At 34.1% G+C, this 19,508-nt stretch overlaps 1 protein-coding gene across 1 annotated transcript; it reads left to right on the top strand.

Moving 5' to 3' along the window:
- Positions 1–12,517: 12,517 nt before the first annotated feature.
- On the top strand, positions 12,518–16,296 carry LOC113689322 (protein ULTRAPETALA 1-like). Its single transcript, XM_027207110.2, has 3 exons — positions 12,518–12,783; positions 14,117–14,438; positions 15,972–16,296. Exons 1-3 carry the CDS (start codon positions 12,546–12,548, stop codon positions 16,144–16,146), a joined length of 735 nt encoding a protein of 244 aa, XP_027062911.1. The 5' UTR covers positions 12,518–12,545; the 3' UTR covers positions 16,147–16,296.
- The last annotated feature ends 3,212 nt before the right edge of the window (positions 16,297–19,508 follow it).

The following is a 19,508-nucleotide window of genomic DNA, read 5'->3' as shown; positions in this document are numbered from 1 at the left end:
GTAACTCACCTTAAATTGGTTAAACTATATAGGGAGAGATATTAAAATCAAATGTACTAGTAACTCTTCAGAGAGTGTCAATTTAAGTGCATTTAATTTTGAAACAAGATGAGATATTTTCATAATGTACTCTCTGATATTACCTTTACCACTAAATTTTATTGAAACTCGGCATGTCAAGAGTGTACTAATTTCGGCATTTTCGTTCTTGACAAACCTTTTTTTAATGTCTTGAAGAAACTCTTTAGCGGTTACTGTCGTTTCTGATATTGTTCCTCTAAATGCTTTTGGAACGATTTTTTTAATGATCATAAGACACAAGCGATTCGATCTTTCCTACCTCTCATTATTTCTTTTTTTATCAGAGGTACTCTGATCTGTAAGAGGTAGGGGAGGATCATCCCTTAACGCAAGGTCGAAATCTATTACTCCAAGTACTATTAAGAGATTTTCTTTCTAGAACTTGAAGTTTGTGCCATTCATCATTGGAATATTATTGATGTTGGTAGTAATATTCGTAAAATCATTTGCAATTGAACAAAAAATATTAAATAATTAAAACAAACTCACATAAACCAAAATAATAATAAATTTAAATAAAGGTAACTCCATCTCAAGATACTGATGTTTCATTAATATTTTATCTTTAGACAAAAATATTAATTTCTAAGTGATATCTTGGTGCAATAATAAATACTGATAATAATAACATGTCAAAAAATAAATTTTTCTTTGGGTCAATTTATAAATTACATGTAAAAATCTAAATAATTATCACGTATTTATTACCACAAGTGTACATGTAATTTTATTAAATATTGACCTTCTTTTGGGCCGATCAATATTCATAAAATCACAAGTACCCAACTAATTATATTCTAAAATAAATTAATTTTTACAATAGAGGTCATTTTGGTGACATATTGTTTCAATTAATTTATTCCAAAACATATATAATTATACCAATATTAAATTTAAAATTATACAAATTAAACAAAATTTTTTTATCAAAATCAACTTTGGTCAACTCTGGTCAAAACGTGGTCAAACCTGGTCAATCCAATTAAATCTGGTCAAACGAGTCAATTGGATCAAGACTTATTGGACCAAAGGTCCATATCTATAATTTCACCTAATTTATTATTCAAGCCCAGAATTATTTTTTAAGTCCATAAATACTTTATAAAATTATATATTTAGTGGACCAAGCATATGGACTTTTATAGGGATTAAATGTCTTATCAATTTTATTAGAATTCACTTAAATTAGAGAAACTCTAATATCCTAAACACAAATACATACATATTTATTCTTGCATAAGAAAACAAGCCAAAGAAAGCAACTTAAGAACCGAAAGGCCTGACTTCATGAAAGCCGAAAACATAATTTTCGCATCCAACCAGTGAACATAGTTTGAGAAAAAAAAATGTCATGCAAATCCATATCATGACTTACGTAAACAGTCATGAACATTGAAAGTGCATGAAGACTTGTCGTCAATCATGTAGCGGAACCCACAGATGCAAAAGTAATGAAAACAATGAATGGGCACGTGACTAACTCACACAATCAATAGGACAAACAATCATAATTCTTGTGCCAGGTGTCAATTCCATTCATGTTCCAACACAATTAATTTCATGCAATATCAACAACCGTGATTTTCAAACAACCATAAAGCCGTAAACCCAAAAGTCGAAACATAAAGTAATAAATTGTGAACGGAAAAGTCAACAATTATGATTTCAACAAGTATCTTGTTAGCTGATTGTTCACAAATATCACACATAATTTTCTTAAAATAAAAATTATCAAATCGAAATTATTTCCTAATAATCAACCATATTTAGCTTTGATACCACTTGTTAGAGTGGTTGTTTATATTTAACCTTCGGTGAAAACCGTCACCTATTAAATTCCAAATATATATGGCGATTATTAAGAAATAAATTAACGATAAAATTACGGAAGCGCACCTGAATTTATATCGACAAACTGATATGTGAATCTCCAAAGATATTGGGGTGGCCTTTGGCGTGCGCGAGGTATACATATAACATTTAACTCATCCACAATCAAGTTTTACATTTATAATTTCTAAATACCCCACACGCGATTTATCGCAAGTATACGAATCGTGAGCGAGTATAGGGTATTAAGGGTCGATCCCACAGGGAAGATTGCAATTACAGGTATTTTTCGAACTCCTTTATTATTTAAACTACCATAAACATATAAAAGTAGTGAAAATAACACTAGAAAACTTCTAGAGATATGAAATTCCTTACTACTCTTGCAAATGAGATTACCGGTTAAGTGAATGCTATTATTTTGGCTAGTTATGACGTAATTTCCTAATGTATGTAAAACCTACCCTCATAGTGAATCAACTATACTTGTAGTTAAACTATACCTACTCTCGTGCTCATGATATTAATTACAAACTCATTTTTCCTATGAAATAACATGAAATAAGTCATTAAAGCCACATAGGTGCACCTCTACTCTCGTAAGTGTACTCCCTAGGATTATCACTTCTTTGAACTAGTATTAAATTCCAATTTTCATTGCAAACTTAACACCTTAAGATTATCATAATTAATGGGGGTTTGTTTGGATTGTGGTTTATTTGTCAAAATATATTTACTTATATCATCATTACAATTTCCAACACACCTTTGTATCTTCCTAATTACCTTTTTATCTCACATACATCACATCACAAAAAGTGCTACAGTAAAAATATCTCTAATAATTCACAATCCAAACAAACCCCATGATTAGATAACCAAAAGTGATAAATAACTTGCTCAAAATAATATCACCAAATAGCCAAGTAAACATTACAAACAAAATATAGCAAGTTCAATCATAACTCTAGGCATAAATTTTAACTAAACATAATAAAAACACAAAGCCAACTTGTATTATAATTAAACATGAAATCCAATACAAGAGAGAAAGCAGTAGAAGAGATATCACCCTTGTCACATGAGATCAACCTCTTCATCTTTGCTCCTCAATCTTCATCCAACTCTAACTATAAATACAAAATGAATAAACTACACTAACTACTCTATGCTAATGAACTGAGAAAAGCTAGTGAAGACTACATTTTTGTGGAGTTTCTCTAGTCTTCCAAAGTTATCAAAATGGTTCTCCAAGGCAGCTATTTATAGAGAAATTTCTTACAAGAAATAAGGTGTTAAATCATGTCTTGAGCCCATAAACAAGCTAGAATGAGTTGTAAAACTTCTTTTGCAGCTATCTTGGACTGTTTCCATCGATATTCTTGCAGGAAAAATGGACCAAAAAGCTTATGTGGATAAAACACAATTCCTGAGAAAGTTGCAGCCGCAATTGAGGAATACGCGACTTGAGAAAACGCGGCTTCATGCCACGTTTTCACTTCTAGGCATTTGACATTATTTCGACTGCTATTTGCTCGATGATGAAGGCTGAACTAACTCTTGTGTAAAACATAAAAGTTGTAGCCCTTTGAGTTAGCTTTCCAATACCTCAAGAATCATCCCATTTGGAGCTATATAGACCGAGATATGACCAAAATAATAAAGATTGGTCAGAGCTCTATTTTCAACTTTGGACAGCTGAGTTGAATTTCGGTATTTCAACTTTTAGACTATAAAAACAGCTGAATTGGACTTTGATGTCTTCATACCAAATGTAGATACATCTCTTAGCTTCAAAATGGTTAAAGATCATCTCAATCCAATGTATGTAACCCAAGATATAGCTAAAATACCGACAGATGCCAAAGCTGACTTTTGTTTGATTCTTTTGTCCTCAAATTGCATTTCTCCTTTTACACTTCATATTTTATTTTCAGCACTCTAAATCATCATCATTCATCCAAATATCTTCTCAATGGTCTCCATTTGATGATTAAATCATTAAACCTGTAAAATATGAAATTTTTACCATAAAAATCCATAGAAATGCAATTTTCACACTTTAACCACAAAATGCATATTTTCACTAGAATCTTAGTTAATTATTTATAAAACTAAATAAAACACACCAAAACTAATCAATAATGCATACTAAAAATACGTAAAATATACTCTTATCAGCCTTCTAGATCAACACATATTTGCCAATCCTTGAAAGAGTCCTTTAGTATCTCTCTGATATCTTTCTTGACAATAGGATATCAGAGAAAAGCCAATTTTGTGGTACTAGAAAATACGACAAAATAGAATACCTGTGACCTAGGGACCATAACCCTGTTTATAGATAACATTCCTATTACCTTTTAGATCCCCATTTCAGTCCATCATAGAAATAGGAGCCTTTAAATCTCTATACAATAAAGGCCCATATCCTATTAGATACATTAAGTTCAAATCATATTTGATCCCTTTAATTTGATTTAACCTTATTTGACAATTTGCATTACATAATTATTCACATATAAATCCAACGTTGGATTAAGGATCCAACAAAGCTCCCCTTTGAAGCCTTTCGCCTATCCTTCTCATACTACATATTAAAGCACCAATACTCAATCTATAGTTAAAGTAGATCAGCTAATCCCTATATCATTCTAGTTTAATATTGTGGAAGATAAATTCTCAACTTTTCATTCACGTTTTCACTTTAATATCCCTCTTTTCTAAAACCCTCATTTTAGCATATCTTTTCCATTCCCTAAATGCTAATATATATATATATATATATATATATATATATATATATATATATATATATATATATTCATTCTAAAGACTTAATAGGCTACAGGAATAAGAGTTCAGGGAGTATGGAGTAAGAAAATTTAATTTCTTGGTTTCAAAAAAAATTTCTACATATGCAAAGGGCACATTATTCTTATATCCAAGTCCTTACAATTAAACTCAACTATGTATTTAAGTGCTCATAGTGTTAGTTTAGCACAACTGAGAGGTGGACACATTGAAGTTTTGAATTTGGAGCAACTTGTGCAATCACCATTTTTTTTACGAATCTACAAATGTTTGTCATTTGCTATTTTATTATGTATAACAGAATTTAACTTACTCTTCACTATTATATTTCCCAATTAGTAACTCTGTTAGACACACAAAAATAAAAAGTATACCCATGGCTTTAAGTAGATTGAGACCCTGGGACTTGGAGACCCTCGGTTCAAATCTCCCATCCATCTCTTCATTTCTTAAATCCCAACGTTCCTTTGCTAGAAAGATGACAAGCATGGGGTATACATATAACAATTAACTCATTCTACAGTCAAATTTTACATTTATAAACTCCTAAATACCCTACACGTGATTTTTTGCAAGTATATGAGTCATTTATTAAGCATAGGGGTATTAGGTGTCGATCTCACAGGAAAGATTTTCAATTACCAGTGATTTTCAAACTTTTTTATTATTTAGACTATCATTAATGCAAGAAATTGAATATACACTATAAACATGAAATAAAAATAATAAAAATAACACTAGAAAGTTCCTAGAGGTATGGAATTCTTTACTACTCTTACAAATGAAATTACCAGTTAAGTGAATGTTATTATTTTGAGTTATGGCATAATTTCCTAATGTATATGAAATCTAGTCTCGTAGTAATCAACTATACTTGTAATTAAGTCATATCTACTCCTGTAGTTATGAAATTAACTACAAGTTCATTGCTTCAATGAAATTACATGAAACAAGTCACTAAAGCCACAAAAGTGCTCCTCTACACTCGTGAGTGAACTCCCTAGGTTTATCACTTCCTTGAACTAGTGTTAAATTTCAATTCTTATTGCAAACTTAACACCTTTAGATAATCACAACTAATGGCCGGTAAATCATGATTAGTTAGTTTAGCACAACTGAGAGGTGGACGCATTGAAGTTTTGAATTTGGAGCAACTTGTGCAATCACCATTTTTTTACAAATCTAAAAATGTTTATCATTTACTATTTTATTGTGTATAACATAATTTAACTTACTCTTCGCTATTCTATTTCCCAAATAGTAACTCTGTTAGGCACACAAAAATAAAAAGTATACCAATGGCTTTAATTAGATTGAGACCCTGGGACTTGGAGATCCTCAGATCAAATCTCCCATCCGTCTCCTCATTTCTTAAATACCAACATTCCTTTGCTAAAAAGATGACGAGCGCGGAGTATACATATAACAATTAACTCATTTCACAATTAAGTTTTACATTTATAAACTCTTAAATACTCCACATATGATTTTTCGCAAGTATACGAGCTGTTTATTAAGTATAGGGGCATTAGGTATCGATCTCACAGGGAAGATTTTCAATTACCAGTAATTTTCAAACTTCTTTATTATTTAGACTATCATTAGTGCAAGAAATTGAATCTACACTATAAACAAGAAGTAAAACTAATAAAAATAACACTAGAAAGCTTCTAAAGATATGAAATTCTTTACTACTCTTACAAATAAAATTACTGGTTAAGTGAATACTATTATTTTGACTAGTTATGATGTAATTTCCTAATGTATTGAAATCTAATCTCGTAGTAAATCAACTATACTTATAATTAAACCATACCTACTCTTGTGGTTATAAAATTAACTACAAGTTCATTTTTTTCAATGAAATTACATGAAACAAGTCACTAAAGCCACAAAGGTGCTCCTCTACTCTCGTGAGTGAACTCCCTACGTTTATCACTTCCTTGAACTAGTGTTAAATTCCAATTTTCATTGCAAATTTAACACCTTTAGATAATCAGAACTAATGGCCAGTTAATCATGATTAGATAAGAAAAAGTGATAAATAACTTGTTCAAAATAATATTATCAAATAACCAAATAAATATAACTAACAAGATATAGAAAGTTCATTTACAACTCTAGGCATATTTTAGTTGTAGCTTAAGATGGTACAAGAATCACCATATTGTAGCTCAAGATGCTTGTAGCTCAAGATATTATCACCTCAAAATGGTATAAGTGCATATTTTACATATTTTTTAGTGTGTTTTATTAGTTAGTTTTGGTATATTTTAACTACTTTAATAGCTAATTAACTAAGTTTTTAGTGAAAATATGCATTTTGTGGTTTAAAGTATAAAAATTGAATTTCAATGGATTTTAATGGTGAAAATATCATGTTTTTGTAGGTTTAAGAATTCAATCATCAAATGGAGTGACTTGAGAAGATAATTGGATGATTGATGATGGTTTAAAGTGATAAAAAGAGAATATGAAGTGCAAAAGATGAAATACAATTAAAGAAAAATTTTCAACTTTGACACCTTGTAGTATTTTGGTTATATCTTGAGTTACAGGCATCGGATTAAGGTGATTTTTAAACCATTTTGAAACTAAGAGATAGATCTACTTTTGACGAAGTTTAGTTCAGTTATTTTCCTAGTCAAAAAGTCAAAATACAGAAGTACATGTTCATTGTCGAAAGCTGAAATAGGGTTTTGACTAGTCAAGGGTATTTTGGTTGAAAGCTAAACTTCATTATCTATTTTTGGCTATAAGTTCGACCCTTACTACTCTATACTCAATTACGAGTTATACTTGCAGAAAATCGTATGTGGAGTATTTAGAAATTTAGAAATGTAAAATTTGAGTGTGAATTAAGTTTAATTTTGTATGTATACCTTGCACTCGTCAGATGTTCATTCATGGCTATCTTCTCCACTACTCTTTCTAATCTCAGCTTGTGCAACATATTGCTTCTCATGGCTTTATCGTCATTGCTCTGAAATTTTCGGTCCTATGGTTGATATAAAAAACTAATGCATCTTACTTATCACCCCTTTTTCCCCTATTCACTCTTCACATTCACGAGTTTTTGTGTTGGCTTCTAATACGCGATTATTACAGTACCAATAACATTTCTACTACAGTTTGGATATTGGGGACCTTAGAATGTCTCCCTAAATCACCTACACATGAGAATGGACAATGATAACATTATGTTACAACTGGAATGCAATGATCATCTGGGCTTGGTTTAACCTACTGCCTGTTCCATTTTTGAGTTTCTTTCAGCTAGAACTGGAAACATATCTTATGATAATTGAAAAACTGCACGTAACATTTTTCAAACACATTGCATTTGCATCAGTTAATACAGCATGGCAGGACCGGACAGAATAGAAACTAAGGATTATGGCCTCCTTGACATGTTAGATGATGATACTTCAGTGATTGGAGGTAAGTTCACACCTTGTTTGCGTAAAAATGGGGAGTCCAGAGACCCCATGAGAGGATTTGTTGGAGGAATTATATTTTCTTTCACGAGAAATTACTTGGAAGCCAACTCCAGGAATTTGCAGGCCATTCGGGATGGACATCTAACAGCACCTGTAGAACTACAAAATGTTGAGTTTCTTGGATACAAGTGATTGAAATACTTTTACAAAATGCAGCAGTTGTTGACGCAGATCGCTGCTATCTTAAATCGATGCATAGACAAATATTTTGGTGTAACAATATGCGAAGAATAGGTTGTCTTTAGTTAGATGTGAAATCTTATTGTTAGCCTACTTGTTTCAGAGGCACTCATTCTCATTGCTGTGTCAAGCATTTTACATGCAAGGAGGGGGAGACTATCATAAATCTTAATTATCTAATGCTCATATTCAGAAGATATATCTGGACGAGCAAAGTCTTGTTTTCAACTAATGCAGCCCCTTATTAGGCTCAGAATTAACAAGGCATCATGCTGATGAATTGCCATGTCGTCACTGCGTCTGACAGGCCAATCTCTGGTCAGCTCTGCAACAATTCTTCACGTACTATAATTGAGTGCTATACTCAATTGCTTGAAATTGATGAAATAATTACCAACACCAATTGATAAGAGCACCCAAACAATAATTGACTCTTCTTTCCTTATTTCTTTATTAAGACATCTAGTAATTTATTTTTATTAAAGTTCTTTAAAATAATACTATAATCTAGAGACGACGGACTAGAGCCATTTATTGGTCCTTTTTGGGCCAAAATAAAGGAATAATGTGGTTTCTCTTTTGATATTGCAATCCAATGATTACTACTACATAGTATACTTTCATTGGTCTTTCATGAAATGTAATTAAATATCATAATTTACTTTTCTGTTGATTATTTGTGCAACATATCAAATGGCAAATTGCTAATTTGTTCATCTTCATATTTTCTTTCATCTTGAATAGTAGATTCCCACATCTATGCAATTTTCTCAACTTCACTAAAACATCTCAATTTTTTCCTTTCCAAGTCTTTTTTCCAGACTTTGCAACTGTCAAAATCAGTAAGTGTATCTGGATTGGACAGAGGAAGAGTGATGCAATTTTGCAAAAACGAACTTATTGACCGCTGCCTGTCTTATCCATTTTGGATTATCACAGCTAAATTTATCGCGCAAATCCATGGAAGTTGTGCTCGTAGAGTAGAACTAGATGCATTATTAATCTGGCTTTGTCATGGCTCGTGACATTGCTGAGTCGTTAAGCCAGCCCAAATCAACTAAAAAAATGATTTGAAACGAAATGCATGGCGATGGAAGACAGTTCACTATTACGAAATCTATAGAAATTTTCCCATTTAAATGTCGAAATTCCAATGTGTTTCCACAATGCAGCCAATAATATTTTCATGCATGACTAGAATTTATTGTAAATTAAGGAATATGTCTTTTTTTTTTTTAAGAATTTAAAGATGGGACATATTTAGCCAAAAATAGTTTTCGTGGCACGGAATGAATCAAAGGAATTAAGAACGTTTTCACTAACAAGACAATCTCTCGTTGGAACAATTGAAAGGAAAATAGATATCGTGATGTGACTGGAATCTTATCACTTAATTGTTGTGACTACATTCCTACAATAAATATCTCAAAATTCTAGCGATATTAGCCTTTTAATTAGTTACTTATTGAAAACGTAAATAGCTTGCTTTGCTTGTAAATGTAATTTTCTCTCTATCTTTTATCTTTTTCTTTTTTTTTTTTTCAAACTTTCATTCAGCCAAAAGCAGTAGTAATATTTTCCAGGGCTTTAAATGTCTTGCAAGCATGGAGTTGGACATCTTACGCCTGTCACTATGCTGGTTTTGAAGTTTGAAACTGTATTAAATCAAGAGACATATGGTTTATATCTCATTAACTTTGATGATACTTCTGCACTTTCACTTCAGCATCTACTCTACAATTAATGTCCCAGATTGAGTAACCAGAAGATAAATATGCTTATTCTGAGTAATCTGCAAATGTGTGAACATTAATGATCAAACCGTACTTCATTCATTATTTTCTTCTGGCAGGGATCATATCCTATACTAATTTACAAGCACAAAACTAAGAATATAATATAGATCTTGTCATATAGTATCAACTACAGTGTAAAATCTGTTATGATAATCTGTATACATATACGTGTTGCAAGCTGACCATCATGATGAGAGAAAGGTCATATTTCATAGAGCCCACAACTCAAGCCAAATTAAATAAAAATAAAAATAAAATCACCCTTTAGCCAACTTCAACTTCGAAAACCACCAGCCTCCTATTCTATCACTATGGACTCTTGTCACATTCACAAACACCACAAAGTCTGGATTTTTCACAAAGCTGGACAGCGTTGAAGCCTGGAAACATGTTGCTCAGAATCCAAGGGCCAATTGTAAATTCTTCTGGGATATTCTTTGATTAAGGAATTCTTGTTAAAGATTAGGTATCTAGTTCGGAAGTAGGATAGTTTGGTTCGTGGCCTTGCATTATGGCGGCGCACGTTACTGGGATAATGATTAAAAGATGCAAGCAAAAGTAAAGCAATTTGACCCTTCCCCTGAGGAAGAAACACATGAATTAACATTAGTTAAACAAAGGGACGGCTGTCCTGACTCCTGAGGTGTTCACTTGACTGGTGGGAGAAAAAATCGCATACATTACGAGTACATGTCTAAGCCTTAATCTGTACGATTAAATCATGCAAATGTGGTCTCACTTTTCTGCTATACCAATAAAAGTTAAGCGCCACATAATATTACCAAAGTTTTCTCGAGCACGTGACTAGACAGTAGACATGGAGGCTCTTAAGAGAGAAGGCTAAGTGTAGTGCACAGGAGATCAGAAACAAGCAGAAAGAATCAAGAAGTGGCAAGATTTCCACAAGAAGTGGACAGGGTGCAAAGAAAGGCCACTAAATCAGAGTAGACATATAAAGACCAAATCTACGCATCATACACTAGATTATATATTCATTAAGCTGTGGCATTTTAGCCAATATCATCAGCTCTAAACCATAGTCGGCTCAATCTGCTGGAAAGATGAGACGCCACCATATGGCAATCAACACTACTGCATGTCTGTTTTGTTATGTTCAAATTCATCATGCTGGATAAAAATATAAGTCAGACTTTGTTTATAGAAATATCGAGATCATGGACAACTCAAAAAACCTTGAATAATTGACTATTACACGCTACAACACTTCGTGACAATATTAATTTTTTGTGACAACTTGTGTTATTGCCATCCTGTATACAATGCCTTTTAAGAGTTTAACTCCACCCAAATACACAGCAAAAATACTACAATACCACACTTCAAAATTCAAAAACTGAAAGTACAATTCTCAAAAACCCTCGTCCCTCCCCCCGGCCCAACCAAGCCCCAAAAATAAAAAACCCTGAAACTCACTGGATTTCCGCCCTTCCGCATACCTTCCGCTCCCACAAAGTCCCCAACCCTTCTCATCCCTGGTCGTCATGCAAGACTGCAACTTTTACTGGTTCTCCAAGCAAATCTTTTCTCCTCCAAAACCAAAAACTCTGCTCCATCAAGAAAACGAGAAAACTGGCCGTTAATGCAAACATGAAACACCTCTCTATCTTGCAATCCAATCCCACACAACCCCACCCCTGCATTCCCCGCGTGGGACGCCGAAATCCCACAAAATGAATAAAGAAAACTGTGAAAAATCTAATTTTTACAAGTTATGTACAGCTCATTCACTACTCAATATTCATTTCCCTTTTCTCTAGCTCTTATCCACCCATCCATTTCGGAAGGAATATATACGCACATAATCATGTATCCTACTTGCCTAAGAGAGGGAAAAAAAAAAAAAAAAGAAATAAAACCCACTATAAAAAAAGCGGGAAAAGAAAGGAAATCCCAATTCTCTCTCACACACCTCACACACAGAAAATCACAGTTTATCTATTACTACTAGTATCTGTCTATACAGCGGCGCACATACATCACACACACACTCTCCTTTTCAACGCTCTCTCCCCTTCATCAGATCTCTCGGACGTATTCTTCTTTGGAGATGTGTGCTCTTTGAGCAGATTTTCCCAAAACCCCAAGAGCTCCTCACCCCATAACCCCTTCTCCTCCCCATTGGAATCCATCGCAACAAAAGTATTCATGTTTATTTAATATATACTCATGTATGACGCAACTGGTTGGAAATCGATTTGTTTTTTACCTTCTTTTTTGTTGTTTTCTCACCGTTTCGCCCTGAATTTTCAGATCCAAAGCCCTGTTTTTTCTTGCTTGTTTTTTGTGTAACGGAACTTGGGATTCTTGATAAAAGTCCTTGGAAATGGAGGATACTGATACTGCTAATACGATGAAGATGACGTTGTTTAGTGAAGAAGAGGTGAGGGACATTTACGGGTTGAAATGGGGCTGCGGCGGTGGTGGTAGCGATGACGATGACTACATAGAGGTGTCGTGTGGCTGCACCAGCCATCGATATGGGGATGCCGCAGGTCGACTTCGGGTTTTCTCTTCTGGTTTTCTTGAAATCAGCTGTGAATGCTTCCCTGGTTGTAAGGAAGGTCTATCCCTTCAATCCATCCTCCATCCTTCCTTGGAACTCTTGGATATGTACTCTTATGTACAGCATAGGAGTTTATATCTTGATCCCGTATGGGATATGGGATTTTGTTGAATGCATGCAATATAGGTTATTTTGTGCGTAAATTTTATAAGGGGATCTGTTTTATTTACTGTATGACACAATAAAATGGATGGTTTTAGTGGGATTTTGTAGATGGTATGAATGTTAATTTGTCTGGGAGGGTTTGAGTTTTGATCAGTTATCTTAGTTCAGTATCAGACTCCTTTGAGTCCCTTCTGCGGTGGTATTCGTCTGTTCAAGTTTGAACTGAAGGATTGTAATTTTTGTTGTTTGTTAGGATGAATGTTACACTGAGAACTATGTTGAAGGTAAGGAACCAAGCTATACTGTATTTGTTTACGTGATAATGGTTGCATTTGAGCTATTTTTCGTGTCAATTTTAGATTTTTTTGAGGCAGAGTTCTGGTCTTGTGGTCGGAACAATCTTGTGGTGGAATGTTCATGTATATTTTTAGTGCGAGGGGATTTACTTAACTTTTGTTCACGATTGGCTCTTTTCACATTTATGGCTATGTCATGGTTTGTTGTGTTCTTATAAAGCTTTTGTTAGGTCTTAGATTACTGTCTGTGTACTATATAATCTATGCATTTGTATTACTAAGTATGCATCTTCTCTAATTGAAGTTTTGCGGACTTGTCCTCCTGATGTATAACATGTTGCTGCACATTGCATTTTGTACTTTGTGTACGCTTGATCAGGTTTTCTGACAGTATATTCTTCTACATGTTAAGAGTCTTGTTCTTGGAACTGTGGCTTGGAATGGCCATCTTTTGAAGTTTACTGATTCGTAATTAGACTTGCATTTCATTTAGCCATCTCAAGTAATTCTATTTGGATAAATTTAACTACCTGCTTTTACTCAAAATGAAAAAAAAAAAAAAAAAAAACTGGTAGCGAGAACTGTCTGCTGTAATAATTAAAATGGCTGCCTCAAATTGTTTCATGGTTATACAGCTTAAATTCAGTCATTCAGTGCAGTTATGTCATATATGCTTCTCATGCTTTAACTTTTCCATCAGTAGCTATTGTTGATTCTATAGTTTTTGGTATGCATTTAAATATACTCCTTTGCCTGCTGATAATATCTGTTATAGCTATGGTTTATGTTCTCCATTATGTCATTTTTGTTGTCTTCACTTTTGGTGGTACACTTTTGGTTATAGCTGTGGTTTACTTTTGCTTTCAGTCACTTTTGGTTATAGTTATAGTTTACTATTGCCTTCTAATAGTATCTGCATCTTGTTATTAGACAAGCTGACACCAGCTGCATTTGAGCAACATTCTGGAAGAGAAACATCTAGGAAATGGAAGAATAATATCTGGGTTATTGTTGATGGGTACAAAATGCCCTTGTACAAGACAGCATTGCTCAAATATTACAATCAAGCATCAAAAAGTGGTAATGGTTCAAGCAGATCACGCAATGTGAAAGTCCATCGTGACGAGTTTGTTAGATGCAGAGAATGCAATAAAGAGCGCAGGTTCCGTCTCCGCAACAAAGAGGAATGCCGTAGTTACCATGATGCTTTGGCAGATTTAAATTGGAAATGCTCTGACATGCCTCATGATGAGTATGCTCGACACAATTATAGATCCGTAGCTCTAATACTTGCATCAGTTTTTAGTTAAAGAGCACTTGTCAAACCTGGTTCTACCGCCCTCCTCATCCTCTCCTCTATGCATCTATTGTTGCCATTATTTAGTAGGAAAAAGCATGGCTCAATTCTTATGGCATTTTTCAGAAAGTAAATATTATTCAGTGTTGAAAATCTTTCAACTTGTCTTTGCTTTTGTAGTGCTAAAAATTAACAATGAGTAGCATGTTTCTTCCATTTCCGTCCACTTAGTATAAATACAATGCACCTTTTCACATCTATCATCACCTAGAAATAGCGAGACTATGGGTGATGCATATTAGTTCATGACCATAGACCTGTGTTTTTTTGTGGTTGAACTCTTTGGTCTAGCGGCTAAGTTGTTCATAGAGTGTTTATATGCGAATATTGGGAAGACTGGGATTTATTAAGGGAAATTTAAAGATGCTATGTGTACAATCACATAGTTGAGATGCTCACACATAGAAACTAATATCTAGCTTGTGATTCGATTAAACTTTTATCTCTTTTTAAAGAATGGATGAATCTTGGTCGAAAAGGACAGGAACTGATGCTGTTTTACTCCTAGCTTCTGGTCTTCCTTTTAGGAAAAATGGGTAACTCCCTGAAAGGCCAACATGGTATAAGCTTGTATGTTTTCTTTGGGGCTAACTGAGATTTTGTATTTGAGGATTATATCCATAGATTGGCCAAATTGAATGAGTTATGAATCAGGAAGGTGAAAATGTGATAACCTCACATATTAAATGTGGTCAAGGAAACAAATATTTGCTGGTTGGGGCGTAGCCCTTTTGGAGGTTAACTCGTACCTTTGAAGCTTTTTCACCTAGTTTGGATGCTAAATGTTTTTATATCCCACTAAAAAAACAGTGTAGTTTGGAAATGCTTCTAAACTAAATTAAGTACTGGATTTTTCTTTTGACTATGAAATTTGCCTGCCCACAGACAGCTGTCGCACCTAATTGTGAATTAATGTTCTCTCAACTTTAATGCTCTCTGTTCATTCTCTTGTGAAAAAATATGTGTCATTTTAGTTTCGTTTTCTGATTTTTCATGATTGCATGTATGACAAATTTTTTACGATGATGTATCCAATATAGGCATGGCGCTGTCCAAATTTGAGATCTAATAGTCCTTTTTAGTTGACCTTCCAAGAAAAAGTGGGCAGAGATATTATGGGGACGTATTGGGGCTTCATTAGACGTAACCCTTGTAACACTTGAACATATGTATAGGACTTTGATAGGATATATATACTGGTGATGTAGATATAAATGTGTTTATTTCTGATGATCTAAGTGTAGGTTAAAAAGATCTTAACAAAGTTCTCATAAACCGATTTTCAAGTAGTTAAATGGAAAACATTTATGCTTGTGCACCTGATGCATATTGATGTTCATGTGCATTTGTTTTTTCTTTTTTTTTTTTTTTGTTGGTGTTATGAATGCTAATCAATGTGCATACTTGTGTTCGTAACCTATATCCCAGGGTTAACTGTGACGATGATGAAGAAAGAGCAAGTCGCAGGATCTACAGGGGCTGTTCCCAATCTTCAACATGCAAGGGTTGCACCTCTTGTGTCTGTTTCGGTTGTGAAATCTGTAGGTTCTCAGACTGCAGCTGCCAGACTTGCTCTGATTTCACTAGGAATGCAGAAGCTTAAGTTAGCAATATCACCAATACATCCCTTCTCAAATGCTTACATTTCCCTTTTGTTTGGTAGATGTTCTACCCATCATTTCTTAATTAAACCTAAGCTGATATTCCCAGAAAGCTCTCTGACATTCTCTTAGATCAAATTTAAATTTCAGTCTTCAGCACATGTTGCTGTGTTTTAAAGTATTACAAAATAACTCCGTTGCTCACCATACTATAATTAAGAGGAAAATTGATTATTTATTTCTTGTTTGCATTTCATCATGTTATTTTATGTTTAAAACTACCCTCTTCCCAGCTGTTTATGACCACTGTAAAAGCTAGACTTCAATCACTAGAGTGATAAATTGCTGAAGCATGATATGTAATGCTAGCTCAAGGCACCAGGCATGCCTAATTGAAGGTTTAATCTATTGCTTCATCGGCAATATTTTGCTGTTGTTGTTGGCCAAGGAAAAGCCTTGTAAGGCTACTGGCTCCAATCTACTTGTACTTCAAATTGACATAGAATATATCTTGTTCTTTCTTCAGTGAGTTCCTCTGCTGTACTTAAGAATTTAAACAACGTTATGATCTCTCACCAGCAAATAGTTCACTAAATTTCTCCATTTCTGTGTACTACAAAAAACAAGTTCTATTTCATGTTGTTCTAACTTGAAGTAAACCCGGTTTGGGTATCTCCACGGAAGGCAGGCACTTGAAAGGTTTTTGTTGCCTTCATTCCTAGTGAGTACCGAGTATCTCAATTCCAGACAAGGATTTTCAGTTTTGAAAGGCCTTTGCTTAACAAGCAAAACCATATCAGATCCTGCAGAACACAAACCAATTGTGAATTAACTAGAATTTCAAATTCCTTTCCACATTCAGTCCACGTACGTTTTTTGTTAATGAACTCTTTGTTGTTTGCACTTTGCAGGCAATCAAAGTGAGCTTCCCATTTACATATAATATAAGAAGAAGACATACTTAAACATTTCATGTAAAATATTTTGAAATCTAAGAATTGTCAAAGCATCCCATGGTGGACGAATTTGTTATGTACTGAAAGCCAGACCATTACATGCTCTTCGAATCTCATAGATGATGATGAACTTATCCAATGTGACATTTGGCAATCATGTGAGCGCTTCGCTTAATATGAGTCAATAGTTTGTACTTCTACCAATGGCCAATTTGTACTTCGCTTAATATTAGCAATGTTTTCTGTTTCGACCTCCCCTCCCCCCAAGGCTCTAACCAAAAAAAAAAAAAAAAACCTTTCTTTTCGAAATTATATAATGCAATTCATTTGTGAAAAGATAATTCAAATTCAGTCTGTTATTGCTTGTACAAGTATTCACAAGGGTAGGAAGTCCACAGCTAGAGAGTCATTAAAGTACTGATGAATTCTCAAGTTGGTACGTATTGCACTACAAACAACACAGAGGACGCCATCATTCGGCCATAGCAAGACTATGTTCCAAGCTGACACTTTAATAACCAAGTAGCAACTGCAGCACACGCAACTAAGCCAATTAACAAAGCCGCGAAATCAATCAACGAACTGAACTTAGCCATGTTGTTTCCTGCTCCTTCCACCACCAAATTGACCACGACCCCTACGATTTGGTTTTCTACATCCACGTTATGCTTACCATGTCTAAAGCTTTGGTATGTGTCCCGTTTGCCAGTAAAAGATGCAAGTTACTGTGGTTCATAATGATGCATTGTCTCAGACAAGTTTGCTGGAGCTGCTTGATCTCCGACGTTTATGGGGAAGGGAGGCCTGTTGACCTGGTGTAGTCAATCCAATTGGTGAACGGCGACTCGAGCTTCAGCATGTGTCCTGATTATCCAGCAGTCCGCCCATTCTCAATAGGTACTTACTTTTAAACGAGATGGGTTAGAGTCATAGGTTTGAGAGCTCGTGAGGATTGGACGCTTTTCGCACCCGCATACACATGCACGCACATACACATACATATATATAATTGGATTTGGATATAGATCAATCCATTTACACTCCTTTAATGAATAGATATGAATATATCTAATTATCCATTTTGCTGAGTCTAGCATTGTCTATGGAATCGAACGAAAAATTGTAATTGCTCATTAACATCTACTTTCTCCTAGCTACCCTGCAGAAAAATTTCTACTAGAACTGAATTGTATACTTATGGTGGTATCTTAGAGCTGAAGGAACTATAGAATTTGATCTTGATAGCTGCTCTTTTTACAAGTGAATTCTTCGCATTACAAATTTGTGGGAATGATTCTATTCGGCAGCTGAATAGTCTGACAATTATGCTCTCATTCATTGTCGGTTTTAACCAGAAGTGTCAGCCACAGCTTAATTGTGTTAATTCGCCCAAATCTGGCCATAATAAGTAAATTTGAGTATGCAATAAATTTTGAATGGATCTAAATAGATATCCAATTAAATCCATTTAATTAGTGGGTAGTATATTGATTCAATTCACCTATTTAGAAAAAATTATGCATTTAACTTAATTTTTAGTGAATGTTAAGCAAATAAATTTGATTTTCTAACAATTTAATAACAATAAAATATGATTACTTCTTGTCAAAAAAAATGTGCAAAGAATGAAAAGAATAAGTAGAATTTCAAGTGAGTTATAAATGGGTAATTGGACATATACATTATCATTTATTAAATGGATATAAATGAGTTGATTCATTTTGACCCATTTATTGAAAGGATATAAATTGATTGATTCAATTATATCAGTTACCCAATTATAATCCGTCCAAACCAGCTTGAATAACTCAATTTGACACTTCTAGTTTAACTTGGGTCAGGGGAATAAAAAAGGGCTATATAAATAGGTTCAAGCTGTCTCATCTTAAAATGGCGAAATTAGATACTAATATATACTTCCTCCGTCCCAAAAAGTTTGTCACTTTTTGAGAATTGGACTATTTTTCAATAGTAGGCAAAAAAAAGAGATATCCGTCTACACTTCCTAAATTGTTCTCGCCAAGATGCCCAAACTTTGCCTATAAGCAAACAAGTCAACAATCTGGGTAGTGCTTGAAGGAGTAAGTTAGAAGAAGAAGAAAAATTCATTTGTCATTTTAGGCATGTAACAAACATTTTGGAACAGACCAAAATGGAAAGCATGACAGTTTTAATGAGACGGAGAGAGTAATTAACTCGCCTTGGGGTACTTGTAACAGGTGGGCTTACGAATAATTCATTTACTGGGCATGGAAATTAACTAGAAAACTTCAACTGTATTGGAGAGGAATGCTGCCAGACGCCAGGGGCAAGGGATCAGAAAGCAAACTTCATGTTTAACCTCCCCAGCACCATCTCTTGAAATAAATCCCCTTATTTAATGGATAATTACAACAGAAACACTCCTA

This window comes from Coffea arabica, chromosome 5c, assembly GCF_036785885.1.
Source record: "Coffea arabica cultivar ET-39 chromosome 5c, Coffea Arabica ET-39 HiFi, whole genome shotgun sequence".
Lineage (NCBI taxonomy): Eukaryota > Viridiplantae > Streptophyta > Magnoliopsida > Gentianales > Rubiaceae > Coffea > Coffea arabica.
The sequence above is the reverse complement of the archived record's forward strand: the minus strand, read 5'-3'. Positions and strand labels throughout refer to the sequence as shown.